The sequence below is a fragment of the Typopeltis vanoorti genome, chromosome 7 (assembly GCF_054136105.1).
Source record: "Typopeltis vanoorti isolate ZY-2024b chromosome 7, IOZ_Tvanoo_1.0, whole genome shotgun sequence".
Lineage (NCBI taxonomy): Eukaryota > Metazoa > Arthropoda > Arachnida > Uropygi > Thelyphonidae > Typopeltis > Typopeltis vanoorti.
The window spans coordinates 54,089,175-54,104,674 of NC_143555.1; the positions used below are offsets into that span (position 1 = coordinate 54,089,175).

The 15,500-nt window shown below is 36.0% G+C and overlaps 1 protein-coding gene across 6 annotated transcripts in view; it reads right to left on the reverse strand.

Annotated features, from left to right (window-relative positions):
• Positions 1 to 15,500, reverse strand: part of Ask1 (apoptotic signal-regulating kinase 1) — a 937,451-nt gene that overhangs the window by 149,388 nt on the left and 772,563 nt on the right. For all 6 annotated transcript variants that reach the window (XM_090395264.1, XM_090395267.1, XM_090395262.1 and 3 more), the window contains one exon: positions 1,337 to 1,442. In XM_090395264.1, coding sequence (XP_090251390.1) covers positions 1,337 to 1,442 — 106 coding nt within the window. The remainder of the gene's footprint in view (positions 1 to 1,336; positions 1,443 to 15,500) is intronic.

The following is a 15,500-nucleotide window of genomic DNA, read 5'->3' on the forward strand; positions in this document are numbered from 1 at the left end:
TTTTTTTTTAATTTATTTTTTACTTAGTCCAGAAACCCTACTCTAGAGACCAAATATGGAACTTTTTTCCAAGCCACTTCAGTACTCCAATTGGGAAGATGGTCTCTCAACTGGGTAATGAAATTTATCTCTCATCTAAAAAGAAAGTCTCCAGTCTCCCAGTTTGTTAAAAAGTTGAAATTATTCAAGTTAGAATGTAGAGTGAAAAATGTTGTCCTCTTCAACACTATTGACATTATGAAAGAATAAATATGTTTATATATCAGCAGTGGAAAACAACATAACCAAAAAAAAAAAACATTGCATCAATAGTTCACTATACAAAGAAGTGCTGGATTCTCAACAGATGGTCCAATCTTGAAGGCTTAAGCGGGAAAATTTGCAACACAATTTGTACGCGAGATTTTGTAACAACAGTAAGTTGAATAACTGAAATTGTGTTTATTATTAATTAGCATTTGTTTTAATTACAGAGAAATAAAATGTGCTTAGTATTAAGTGTATGGTTTTAAAATTATGGACAAATAAATTGTGTTTAATATTAAGTGTATTGTAGTTATACAAGCATATTCACACAAATAATATCTAGGTATGTTTATCTTTATTTTTTGAATAATTTTTTATCCAGTTATTAAGAATTAAAAAAAAAAGGAGGTAAATTCAACTCATCACTGATATAGTGAGTAATGAATAAAAAGGAACTTTTGTTGATCCACTAGTGCTTCCTCTTTATAACCAAGTCCGAACGTACTTTGGCAACTCAAAAAAAAAAAAAAAAAAAAAAAAAAAAAAAAAAAAAAAAAAAAACCACTATACATAGAATTCAAGAATCATGTTTGTAGATATAAAAAGGGTAGTGAAATGATATGATGTCAAACAACCTAATGTAATAAAAATTAAAGTCTCATCTTTGGTCAACATATATCAAAGATCTATATATTAATGAATTAGTCTATGAGAGAGAAGTTACACAGCACGCTTGAACAGTGAGCTATGCATCTGACATCTTAATGTCATATTCAACATCTGGCTTGTGTTCGTTCAAAGTATAGCAGTTCTTAATTTAGAAATCTGTTAATACCTTTTTTTCTATTTCTATTTCTATTCAATCTGAAGATGTACATGACATGATGTACAAAACTAGTAATTAAATATTATTTTTCTAAAAAGTTTTGTTTCTTCTTACCTGACAAATACTAATTATGGACATTTCAAGCCACACAAATCTCAACTGTGTGATTTCTGTTTAAATTGTGATTAAGCAATATTGCAACTGTTAGTAATATACAATATAGATTTTTTGTTTACTATTTTTTTTATTAGTAACCATACTTACCAGGTGATAAGATGCTTATTGCTGCTTGAACTGCACTACGTACTAAACTGTCCAAGGCAAAAACCCAATGTGGCTTAATATTCTGATTTCTTAAAACATCATTTACCTGCAGGGGAGAAAACTCTTTAAGAGATTTTTACACGTATGTGTTAACTTAAATCTTGTTATGCTAACAAAGCTTTTCCTAAATCTAAACTCTTGCAGTAAAAGAAAAGCAAAAAAATGAATTTTTTTTCATGTCATTGCTTTTCAATTATTATGACAGGATTAACAAAATGTTTTATAATTCTTTACTCTGTTCTTATCCTTTCAGCTTTCCTTCTTTCTTCCTAAATCATCTGCTGACATATACATGGCACTGATATGCTACAGGTTACAGAAATTGTAATGAGCTTATTATTATTATTAAATTGAATGATATTTAATAAATACCATTCAATTTAATAATAAATAAAAAATACCTGCATGGTATTTCACCTCTTTAGACATAAAAATTTTATGACATGCACATTTTTTTTTCTTTTGTTAATATTATAATGCTGAAATATTTGAAAAGGGCAAAGGTGATTTCTATATAAATTGCAAACTGAAAAGCCCCAATGGGGGGGGGGGGGAATGTAATTTATTACATTGCAATATATGTGAATCATCATCTGCAAAGAAAAAAAAAATTGATATAGATTATGAAAACCTGCTCTTTAAAGTTGAATAAATATTCTTATTTTATGCAATCCAAGACAAATCTATGAGAACTGATTCAAAATAATATACAGAAGAGAGAATATTTTGTAGGGAAGTTACTAATAGTATCAAAATGGAAACAATAATAATCAGTGCCATAGCATCAAGTAATACATTGGAAATGGTTGGTTGTTTGAAGGAAGTAGTAAATGATCAGGTGGAAGATAAATGGATGGGCAGCAGCATCAGAGGAGATGAGGGAAAGGAAAGCACCAAGTACAGGTAAGAAGAATAAGGAAGATAAAATCAGATTATGAAAAAACGACAACTTTAATGAATGCTGGGAACATGACAGAAGCAGAAGAAATAGTTGAATTCCTGAGTGATCACTTTGTGAGGGTGTATCATCCAAGCAATACACTTGAATAATACATAGCACATTCATTTCATGAATTCATGGTCTCAGTCCTGACTTGCCATACAGATGATCACAAATGTAATTTTTGTATTATTATTATTATTACGTGACACCTCCAGGGAGTCCAAAGACTCATCAAGGGAGGGCACCCACTCTACAGCTCTCTGTCTCCACCACTCAATCAAACTACACCAGCGCCATCTACCATCCACTACTAATACTGGTATTTCCACAGATAACCACAAACATCCATGCCCATGGCGGGATTCGAACCCACAGCCTTCTTGGCTGGAGAGTGGACACGCTAACCACTCTGCTGACCAGGCCGGCATCTTCAAGGCAGATGTTAACTGATCAACCAGTCTGTCCAAAACAGGCTAAACTGCAGGTACAAGGAACTTGGTTAATGACATGATTAGGACTAATATGAGATGATATGAGAATAGGCAGAATGATCAGAGAATTGTAGAATATGACAAAATCTCTGTGTAATTACAGTCATCCTATTAGACAGGATATCTACCAGAGTATTACAGGGAGTGCACGAGAATGGTGGTGCTTTTAACAGGCTGAGTAAGTCTTAGCAATGGCAAGGTCCGAAGAGAGGTGGAAAGAGGAAATTTCTTTACTTAAAGGAGGTTAGAAGATAGAGCAAACTGAAGGCTGCTCAGTAGTTCAGGTGTGGTTGGAGGTCATAACCTTGGAAGGAGGACAGCAAGGTTTTGGATATGAAGCTGGCAACCTAGATAAGATAAGTGCTGATATGGTAGAGAAAACAAGGAAAAAAGGCATATTTTTTAAGGATGACTTGGATGTTGAAAAACACACTGGCAAGTATGGAGTTACACATATTAAAAGGCTTATGACATATAGACATGTTTACACAAGAATATTATATTTTAATTTGCCAAATATTTCAGTCTGAAAATAACAGACTATCTTCAGTGGCTACATAGGAACAGTTTTTAACAAGGTGGAATACCAACAACTGATCATCCAAAATATAATTTAAATATTTGGCAAATTAAAATATAATATTCTTGTGTAAACATGTCGTTATGTTATAATCTTAATCACAAGTTTCTCTAAAGAATCAAATTAAAAGGCTTAGGTGTTGTTGATTATTCATATTAATGGTTATTCACACCACCAGATGAAAAAAAAAATTATTTGAAACTGACTAATATTTCTCTGGTTTTCTACTCAGCATCTAATAATGCCCTAACATGGCACCCTCTAAGGATATTGTCAAGTTAATCTGTCTCTAACTGTCAAGTTAATTTGGAAAAGTCTGACTACCTGGGCTCAAAATGACTGTTTCCCAGATCTCTAGCAAATTAATGCAACCATATTTGTTGAGGTTGGGGGAATGCTTCATAGCTGATGCTGATTGCAAAAACAATCTCTCAGACATATTGTGACGTCTATGTAATAGCAATGTCTTATTCAATTTAATTCTATGTGGAGGAGTATCCAGAGTATGGTCTCAGTCCTGACTTGCCATACAGATGATCACAGATGTAATTTTTGTATTCTTCAAGGCAGATGTTAATTGATCAACCAGTCTGTCCAAAACAGGCTAAACTGCAGGTACCAAGTACCTGCAGTTTAGCCTGTTTAGCAGGTACCTGGAGTACCTGCAGGTACTCCAGTAGCAGGTACACTCCAGGATGAGTAAAAGGATGATTTTTCAGGTCCCAAAAATTCACATACCTAATAACCCTTTTCATTCCAATAACTGACAGCATTGACAGCTCCACCTACAAACTGGCCAAACATTTATCCAAATCACTTTCTTCCTCACAGGCAACTCTATCTCTTTTATTAAAAATTCTCTGCACTTTAAAACAATAAAAAAATTTAATCCTGATAGATTCTGATATTATGATTAGCATTGACATTATTTCATCATTTTTCATCAATGCATCTTTGACAAAGACCTTTGACCTCATTAAGTCACATTTCTCCTCTGACCAACATAACTGAATTATTCAAATTCGGCATTTATTCTGGTTATTTGATATGGAAAGGAAAATATACAAACAGCTGGATGGAACTGGTATGGGTGCAATTTTAATCTTGGGAAAAATCATCAGATGCATCATTTCAATTCCACAAATAAAGAAAGGACAGAAAAAACTTCCTGAACTTTGTTTAAAGTGACCTGTGACACATCAACAAGCACATTACATTTAATAGTGGCCATAAACAAGTTCAAAGACACTTGTCCTCAATCACACACATGAGCTTGGCCCAACCTAACCTAACAGAGAATGAGGACATCAACTACAAAAACAACCAGAAGAAAAATGTCAAAATGGTTGGATCACTGATTACAAAAAAAAAGAAAAAAAAAAAAAGAAAGTTAATGTGGAAATCAAGTGATACTGTTAGCCACTTTGGAAACCAAAATACAGGCAGTGCATAGGAAAAGCGCACAACCTATGTGTGAACAAGTACTACAGAGCCTTCCAAATTTACTATACAAATACATGTGGCCTAAACTCCAATCTCAATAGTATTCCTTATCACCTCCAGTTTGCAAAACACTAACTACTTTTCCTGACAAAAACCAAAATCTCAAGCACTACTCATCTTTCCAACTACACACCTGGACTCCTTTTGACCCGAGGATTTGTCACCATGCTAGAGAGCATTCAACCATGAGCCTCACTAACCTTCTTTGGCTGAAAATCTCCCTACCCAACTCAGCCAAATTCATTTTCTGTTTCTATTGCTCTCTGAATGCCACCAGTCATTCTGAACTATTTGACTTCCTCTCCTTAAAGGGTGATTTTCTCCAGTCCCACTTATCTGGAAGAATTATCTTCCCAGGAGATTTTAATGTTTGTAACACCAACTGGCTCTCCTTTCTAATTGCACAGACCAAGCAGGCAGAGATGCTGAGACATTTGCAATCACTAATGACTTTACACAAATTGTTCACATACCTACCAGAATACAAATAACCCTAACCATTCCCAAATCACCCAAAATCTCTTCCTCACTAGTGATACTTTCAAATACACCATGAATGTCGTATGTTTCCTAAATAATTTAGACCACAATCTAGTGCTTATCAACTCTTCTGTGGAACAATGATGAGAGGAATGACCACTGCAACTTCTATGTCTCATTTCCATGAGTTTATTGTTTTTGGCTTTCCAACTCAAATATATGCATCAAACGCATCACCAAAGTAATTCTTACTGGAATGGAAATGTACATAACCAATGCCACTCTAAACTGCTGTCTCCTATATAAGCCATGGTTCTTCAAAATGTGTGCCAAGGATGTACTATTGAAAAATCATGCATACTGCAACTGACTTTCATCAAGAACTTGAATTTCCTTTAGTGCTTATACACTAGACTGAAACACTGCAAGAAAAAAAAACTGAAAGCTTCCAAAACATACTTTGAAAGAGCAATAAGGCAGGGAAGTTGCATCTAGTCCAAATGGCAGCCAAGCTGTTTGGTTTCTAGCTTCTCTTAATACTTCTCCTACTCCTGGCTTCATACTTCTTCCAATGTATGCATTGGAAATGTCCCCCATCTATTCAAAATGCTCAATATTTTAATGCTTTCTCTGTCCTTTCATTGTTCAAATTAGATGCTAAAAAAATTCTCCTGGTTTTGATGGCATTCCTCCAAATGTCCTGAAGGTTTGTGCACCAGAACTGACTCTTCTCCTAGGTTGCCTGTTTATGCTCTCTTACTCCACTGGTCTACCCCATAGCCTCAAACTTGGTCATTAATCAACCCATTTCCAAGAATGATAATAAATCACTACCATAAAACTATCACCCAGTCTCTCTCATCTCAGTCCTCTAAAGCTATGGTGAGAACCATCAGTAACCAACTCCTACAATATCCTAATAAATTAATGCCAGCATGGATTCTGACACTGCTAATCAACAGAAGATATGTTCACATATGTTACCCATTTCTGAGCAAATATCATGGAAAAGTCTGGTAAATCTAAAGTAATTGCACTTGATATCTCCAAAGCTTTTAACTGGGTATTGCACAAAGGCCTATTAAGCAAGCTTTCATCATTTTGTATGTCTCAAGCCTTCTGCAATTGATTTCCAGCTTTCTGACTGATGCACACTACACAAAATGATGGATGGTTCCTTATTCTCTTACTATGCAACAAATGCAAGGGTTCTGTTCTCTTGCCCACGCTTTTCCTTCTATATATCAACAACCTACTCTAGTTGACTGTAAACCTGAAACATAGTTTTGCTAACAACAGCAATTGCACTCTTCCCTTTTACATATCACCACAACTTATACAACTTCAACCTTCACTACCCTTAATTCCGATCTCCAAACCAACCTTTAATGGGGTTCAGATAACATAGTCAATTTCATCATTACCAAATGGCTGATATGTACCTTCAGGGGTATAAAAGATACGAGGGTGATCTGAAAGTTCTCGGCCTCGACTATAGATGGCAGCACTATCGGCATTTTTTTTAAATTCTAAGTTGGTACATCTGTCATAAGCATCCATGTGAAATTGCAAGTCATTCTATCACGTAGTTTTTTTTTTTGTACAGCCGTCTGAAGCAAAAGTGTTGTCCGTATCCCTTGAAATGGATAAAATTGAGTACTGTGTGGTTATAAAATTCTTTGTAAAATAAGGTTTAACGGCAAAAGAAATTCATTCGAAGTTCATAAAAGTTTATGGGCACTCTTCTTTGTTTTCGACAATTAAGAAATGGACTGCCGAGTTTAAATGAGACATGCTTTAGACATGCTGTCTCTAGAGCACATTGCTCAAAGTCTTCCATATAAAAGTTAGCTATTGGGGGAGAAAGTGGTGAGCCCATGGCTGTACCTTCTTTTTGAAGGTAAAAATTGTTTTGCCACACGAAATATCTGGAGCGGAGTACGTGGGCAAAGAGGGCCATGATGTCATGTGGAAATATGTTCTATAGGAGCAAGATCGTGTCATTGATCGAGACATTGGTGAAAAGGGAAGTTATGTCAAAGCTGACTAATAAATCTTGGTCGTTGAGTGTAATGTTTTTAATTTTATTAATGAAATGTTGCATATTTTTTATGTAGGAAGGGGACTGACCTACCAATTCCTTGAGTGTGGCAGCTAATTTTTTGGCTAAGTGATAATTTGGGCTGTCAATTCCTTCAACAATCGGACGAAGCGGTGTGCCTGGTTTGTGTATTTTTGGCAGGCCATAAATTCTGGGTGCACGGGCATACTGAGGTATTAATTTTTTGTTGTTTCTTCGGGCCATGTGTGGACGGAGTTATCCGAGTACGTTATTTCAGAAATTTGGGAGATTCTAGACAGGATCACTGACGATTTGGCCAAGCACTCATTACTGAAAAACAAAGAAAAATTAGTAATGAAATTTCAAGCCCAACAACAACAGAACAGCACAAGACCATCAAGACGCCATTATGAAAAGAACAGCCAATCACAAACCGACATCATAAGGAGCAGCCAATCGCCCACAAACAATGTTAGGAGCAACCAACCACCATCGGATCACTGCTTAGTTATCAACCAATCAAACCACAATATCACCCAAGATGAACTCTCGCTGCTAAAGAAAGGTTTGAACTATGCCATTGCTCCGAGGTCAGTAAACAAACTTGATATTGTGTATCATATCGAGAGGTTTAAGATCCCTCCCCACCATTTTGGCTGGCTGATAAAATACGAATGGAAACATTGTGTATACTAAATTCAAACAAAAAACTAAGCACCAACTTAAACAAAACCAAAAATCTAGCCCTTAAATCCTTAAAAATAACCAAGACATTATAATCACGAAAGCAGATAAAGGCAATGCTACTGTCCTTTTAGACCGTACAACATGCATTGAAAAAATGAACCATTTAATATTGGACCACAACACCTACCAAATGGTAAACTACAACCCCACAAAACGTAACAAAAAGAAAACAACTGAATTAATCAAATCCGTCCACACACATGGCCCGAAAAAACAAAAAAAAAATTAATATCTCAGTATGCCCGTGCGCCCAGAATTTATGGCCTGCCAAAAATACACCAACCAGGCACACCGCTTCGTCCGATTGTTGAAGGAATTGACAGCCCAAATTATCACTTAGCCAAAAAATTAGCTGCCACACACAAGGAATTGGTAGATCGGTCCCCTTCCTACATAAAAAATATGCAACATTTCATTAATAAAATTAAAAACATTACACTCAACGACCAAGATTTATTAGTCAGCTTTGACATAACTTCCCTTTTCACCAATGTCCCAATCAATGACACGATCTTGCTCCTACAGAACATATTTCCACATGACATCACGGCCCTCTTTGCCCACATACTCCGCTCCGGATATTTCGTGTGGCAAAACAATTTTTACCTTCAAAAAGAAGGTACAGCCATGGGCTCACCACTTTCTCCCCCAATAGCTAACTTTTATATGGAAGACTTTGAGCAACGTGCTCTAGAGACAGCATGTCTAAAGCCCAAAATTTGGCTCAGATACGTCGATGATATTTTTGCCATTTGGCCCCACGGGCGCAAAGCTCTAAATACTTTCCTTAGCCACCTAAATAAACAACACAAACGTATCCAATTCATCACTGAAATGGAAAAACACAACTCTCTTCCTTTCCTAGACACACATGTCACACATCTTCCCTCTGGCTGTCTCTCCTTCTCAGTTTACCGCAAACCTACACACACACAGGCCAATATATACACAAAAATTCATACCACCACCCAACACAAAAACTAGGTGTCATAAGCACCCTTAAACACAGAGCCCTTACTATTTGTTCTAATGAACAGGCTCTAAACCAGGAATACAAGATCATCAACCAAACATTTATCAAAAATGGATACAGTAAAAAAACTATTCATAAGATCCTCCATAAAAAATAGACAGAACACTTCACAAATACAACATTAAAACCACCTTTAAACTCCCAAATAAGTTAAGACACCTAATCAGTTCTTCTAAAGATCCTCTTACACATCTAGCCCACTCAGGGGTATACAAAATACAATGCACATGCAACATACCATACATAGGGGAAACAGGGCGAACTATCCCTATCAGACAAAACAAACACAAACGACACATTACCTCCGTTTTGGTAAAACCAGCCTTTCTGAACATGAACTCCAAACATCCCACAAAACTGATTGGAGAAATACCAAGTCCCTACACCGCACCAAAACCTGGTTTGAGAGAAAATTTAAAGAGTCATGTGAAATGCTCAAACACAACCCAAATCTCAACAAAAATGATGGCCTAACCATTTCAAGAATGTGGAGGACCCATCTACAACCTGTATAACAACCTGAACTAGGCATAGAAAAATCCCACTATAAGAAGACAACCTGGTGAAGTGTTTGTAACTTTCAACAGCAACTGAAAGAAATTATATTATAACAATCAGAACTATCCAGAAGAATATTAATACATGAGGACTTAAGCAGTTTATTGTAGTTGTATTTATTTATTTATTTATTTTTATATATACAGGGTGTTCGGGATAAATTTGACAGTTTCGTAAGGAAAAAGAAAATCTTCTTTGTATCTATTAAATTTAATGAATTGACAAAAAAACATTACAGGCAGAGTTAATTACAATACTATCAACAAGATTTACTCAAAATAACCACCATTAGCATCGATCACAGCTTCAATTCTGCTTCGGAACCTCGAACAAGCTGATGCTACAGTCTCCCTGGGAAGGGCCGCAAAAACTGTTTTAATTTTATCCATTAACTGGGCTTTTGTATTACTGGAAGTGCGATTGGTGTCTTTTTCAACTGCGCCCCATACAAAATAATCCATGGGGTTAAGGTCTGGGGAGTTTGGAGGCCAAACATTTGGACTGGTGAAGTCGTAGAAATTTTCAGACAACCATTTTTGACTTTTCCCAGAGGTGTGGCAAGGGGCCGAATCCTGCTGCCATACATACGGCCTACCATTGGCTACCCTTGTTATCCAGGGCTTGACTACAGTTAGCAACTCCACGAACAAAGCCCGAATTCCAATGCCAGGGTTCTTCAACACCTGTTCCTGCAGATTTGCGAGGAATTCTGCTGTACGAACGCAATCAGATCGTCTGCTAGGGATCTTTCTTCTTGCTACATCCTCGTAGTCACCATTGCAAGTCTCTAGTTCATGCCTGATTGTTTTTACTGTATTCAGGGAGCATTGGGCAGCAGTCGTAATATCCTTATTTTGATGGCGGGCACGAATCATCATGATACAAGTTATTCTCTTCCATGATTCAGGTGGGTTCCAGATATCCATCCTTTCTGACATCTTGTATATGAATGAAGAAGGGTCCAAACTTTTAAATGAAGAGAAGTGTGTGTTAATACATGTAACTTACGGAAAAATATAATTAATTATAAATATGTCAAATTTATCCCGAACACCCTGTATATATATTTTATTTATTTATTTATTTTTTTTTTTATCACTAGAGGTCAGGCTAGGGAAAAGGATTAACTAACTATGTAGATTTAGTTTACCGGTATACAGGGCATGAGCATGTAGCTTGGTTCCGTATACACTTGTATTCTTCCGATGATGACCTCGATACAGGGGTCAAAACGTCAAGTTTTATTTTATTAGTAATTAATAAAATAATCTGTTCAACATGTGTGTTTTGTGTCCCTAAATTTACATATATGAGTCTGAACAGTGCTTGGAGCATTTTAACAAGAACGAAACTGATTTTGTGCGTTAATTTATTACTATGGATGAGACTTGGATTCACCATTGCACACCAGAATCCAAATAGCAGTCAAAACAGTGGACAGAAGCTGCCAAAGCAGACAAAGTCGGTTCCATTAGCAGGGGAATATTATTCCAATCTTTTAACCAGACTAGACGAAAAAATTTGTGAGAAAAGACCTGGTTTGCAGAAGAAAAAAATCATCTTTCATTAGGACAATGCACCTGCCCACAAAGGTGTCTCTGGCAATGGGAAAATTAAGGGATTTGCACTATGAATTGTTGGAACATCCACCCTATTCCCCAGATTGGCTCCCTCTGACTTCTATCTTTTCCCAAAACTAAAACTCTTCCTCGCTGGTCAGCATTTTTTTTTTTCAAATCAAGAGGTGATTGCAGCAGTAGAGGGTATTTTGCAGATCTTACTGAGAATCACTACAGGGATGGGATAATGGCACTGGAGCATCGTTGGAATAAACATATTAGTCTTAAGGGAGATTATGTTGTAAAATAAAAATAATTTAAAATTTTAAATTCGTTTTTTCATTGTTAGGCCGAGAACTTTCCAGACCACCCTTGTATTATGACATTACAACATATTAAAAAAAGGTATATCACCAACTTCCGCTTGACAATTTTCCTCCAAATTAACCTGTTATCTGTCAAGAACACTCCAGTATTATCAGATCTTATATGTTGTCTTAATGCCAGTATGGATTCTAACACTGCCAATCAACAGTAGATATGCTCATATATATATGTCATCACCCATTTCTGGACAAACATCATGGAAGAGTGTTAAATCTCAAGCAGTTGTACTCGATATCTCTAAAGCTTTTGACTGGGTCTGGCACAAAGGTCTATTAAGCAAGCTCTCATATCGATCAATCCACCAAGATCTTAGTATTCCTCTGAGTGTTTATAATGACATTCTAAAATGCTAACACATTATTGAATGATAACAATATCAAGTTCTTAATCTTCTTCTTCTGCAGCTTGTCCCACTTAAGTAGGGTCACTGTTCTCAGTGAGTCTCCTCCATATCCTGTGTTGTGCTATAACCACATCCTAGTTCTTTATCCTGAAGTCCTCCTCTACCAGCTCCCTCCATCTCTTCTTTGGCCACCTGTGCTTCCTCCTCCCCTGCACATCCATCTGCATGACCTTTCTTCCCACATACTCATCCTCTTTACTCACTTTACTCATCACATGACCAAACCAGCTCAACCTTGCCACCTGTATTTTCACTCCTAAGTTCGTAATTTTCACCATTCCTCTTACATAGTAATTTTTCAGATGATCCTTTCTGGTCACACCGCACATCCACCTAAGCATTCTCATCTCCACTACCTCCATCCTGCTGATGTTATTTTTCCTCAAGGCCACAGTTTCCATAGCATATGCCATAGCTGATCTCACTACTGCCTTGTAGATTTTGCCTTTTAGATTGATCGGCACCCTCTTATTGCACAGCACTTCAGCCATCTCTCTCTCTCTCTTTCTCTCTTCAGTTCCTCTATCCTGTTTGTATTCTGCATCCCACTTCCTACTCAGCCTCTCCTATCCTCTTTCACTGTTGTACCTAAATATCTAAAGTCCCTAACCTTCCTGATGACATTTCCTTCCTGCTCCAGATCTGTCTTTCCTAATATCCTCCTTTTTTAATGTGATGCTGCTACTGATGCCATCCATCCATTCCCATAATCTTTCCCAGAACTCTCATATCCGAGGTTTTTGATCAAGCCCATTATTTCTAATCCGACTCTCATATTCGTACATTAAAACTGGTTTCTGAGCACTGTCTTGTGTACAGCTAGTTAGTGTTTTTCTAGTCTATTTCAATGCCAACAGAAACAGTTCTGCCTCCCCCACATAAAGAAACATTTTCTTCCAGTATTAGCTTTGACAACGAAATATCTAAACAAGATGAGATTTCTCTTCATGGAATTATTCAATATCAAGCCTCTCCTGGCATGAGCACATCACAACCACTGCCTCTTCTTCTTCTTCCATAAAACTAAGATGTCTCTTTCTCGTAAGGGTGTTATTTCACTTCTGAACAGTTGTTTACCTTATAAAAATCCACCCAATAGAATATTTCTCTCACATTTGAAGTAGTGCCCTTGAGCTCACTAAAAATACTTGACTCAATACAGAAGAGGGCAATTGGATTGATTTAATGATCTATCTCTTGCCAACTCACTCCATCTGTATTTGTTTGGTTTCTGCAATATGTATCTTCTATAAACATTTCCATGTAAATGTTCACATAAACTAGTATTAATAATTCCTCTACACTATACTAAATCTATTGAAATGTGCAGTTGCCAATATCTCTTCACAATTCAACTCCAAACCCACAGAACAAATTTATTTTCCTCTTCGTCCTCTTGACTGTTCGGCAATACTGTTGTATTGCCAAACAGTCTCCCCACCCACGTGTTTCCCAAAGAATAGAATATACAGACCTTCAAACCAAATGTAAACAAGTTTTTCCTTTCTCACCTCACAACTCATACACAGAATTAGTATACTATAGGTTGATAAACCAACCTTTCATGCATGGGCTCAACATAAACACTATAGCAATATAAACTGGTCAGAGATAACAATATACAATAATAAGGGAAAGGAATTTTTGGAATTCTCAAGAATTCCAAAAATTTGTTTTTTGTGACCTAGATGTTGTATTTATCCCTAGACAGTGAGAGTGATCATGGTCCTGAATTGGAAACAGGCAAAAATGTCAAGGGGAAGGAATTACAAGGTTGATGACTATTAAGAAAGATTTCTTAACTAACTCGTGCACCCAATCTCTCTCTTACTTCAAATTCTTTCAGTCTGCTGAAAGAATTTGAAGAAAGACTTGGAAAACTGTTTGATGTAATTATATAAGTAAAGGAGATATAAGATTCATCATTATTTCAAAGCTGAATGTAGAAACTATGGAAGTTTCATAAAAATACAATAATGCTGGATCTAACATCCACTTTATATAATTTTGCATTGCCGAACTGAAGCCTTTTGGCTCTTTATTTTAGTAAATACTTTTACGCACACCGGCTGAGAGTTTGTTTATGAAAAATATACCTCTCCGACATTTCAAGTTCCTTAGTACTGAACGAGAGTTTTTGCTCTCTTAAGGTCTCTGAGGAGAACCAACCAATTCAAAACATCTGTCAGGCCAGTGAAACCTTATCAAAATGGACTAACAGAAAGCGAATATATAGACGTTTGGGCAGTGTTTATGTTTTCTAAGTAGTCTGCACTAAAACTCATGAATGCCGATGAGTGTATTCTCATAAGCTCTCTGGTCAACTTATTTTTCTGAAATTTCTATAGTTTCTACATTCGGCTTTGAAATAATACTGGATCTAATATCCACTTTACTTATATAATTTTGCATTGCTGAACTGAAGCCTTTTGGTTCTTTATTTTAGTAAAAAACTGCTTAAAGTAGTACAACTGATGAAAGAATTTGAAGAAAGAGAGGTCAGTAATGTATGGTAATTCTAATTAAAAGTATTTGTTAACTGCAATAGAAGATTGCTATTAACTAATACAATAAAAGATGCAAAACTCATTTAGAAAAACTAGATCTTTTAATTGCAAAATTTTCACCATGTTTCATGGACATCTACAGTTCAGAAATGGAACAGCAGTTCTACAAAATAACAGAAAGATTTAAAAAGCGACACAATAGTAGCTATAGTAAGCTACTGTTGTTGCACTTTACTAGAATCTTTTTGTTATTTGTATAATTAATGTTCAATTTCTGTACTGTAGATGTCCATGAAACACAGGTGAAAATTATATAGCAACAAAACTGTCAACATTTTCCTAATCATATTTAAAAAAATTATACCTAAACAAATTAGGAAAGATAGCTGGTTGAAAAAGTACTATCTTCCATTAAAAAAGATAAATATAGACCAGATCTCTTTCAGCTTGGGTAATTAAGTAATGCTTCACAAGTTTCCTTATAAATCTTCTATATTATTAACTTTCCACATTGAAATCTGTTCTTATGTAAGATTTTAGTCCTATACCAGAGGACTCTGTGCTTCACAGAGATAGAATGTTCAGCAATCCCAGATTATTCAGACTTCTGGAATTTCATGTACAAAGTATATTCTTTTCTTCATAATCAATAAAAGCAGACCTTTAAGGTTGTCCATAAAAAAACAAATCACAGGAGTAAGGATTCTGGTACACACCAGGAGAAACCAAGTGGATGAAGTTTATCCTTTGAGCCACGGAGATTTTCTCACAGAACACGTCACAAAAATGTTGAGAGGCTTTAAAATTTTATCAATACTATTAGATATTTCTTTCACACAAGGCAGTTGAAT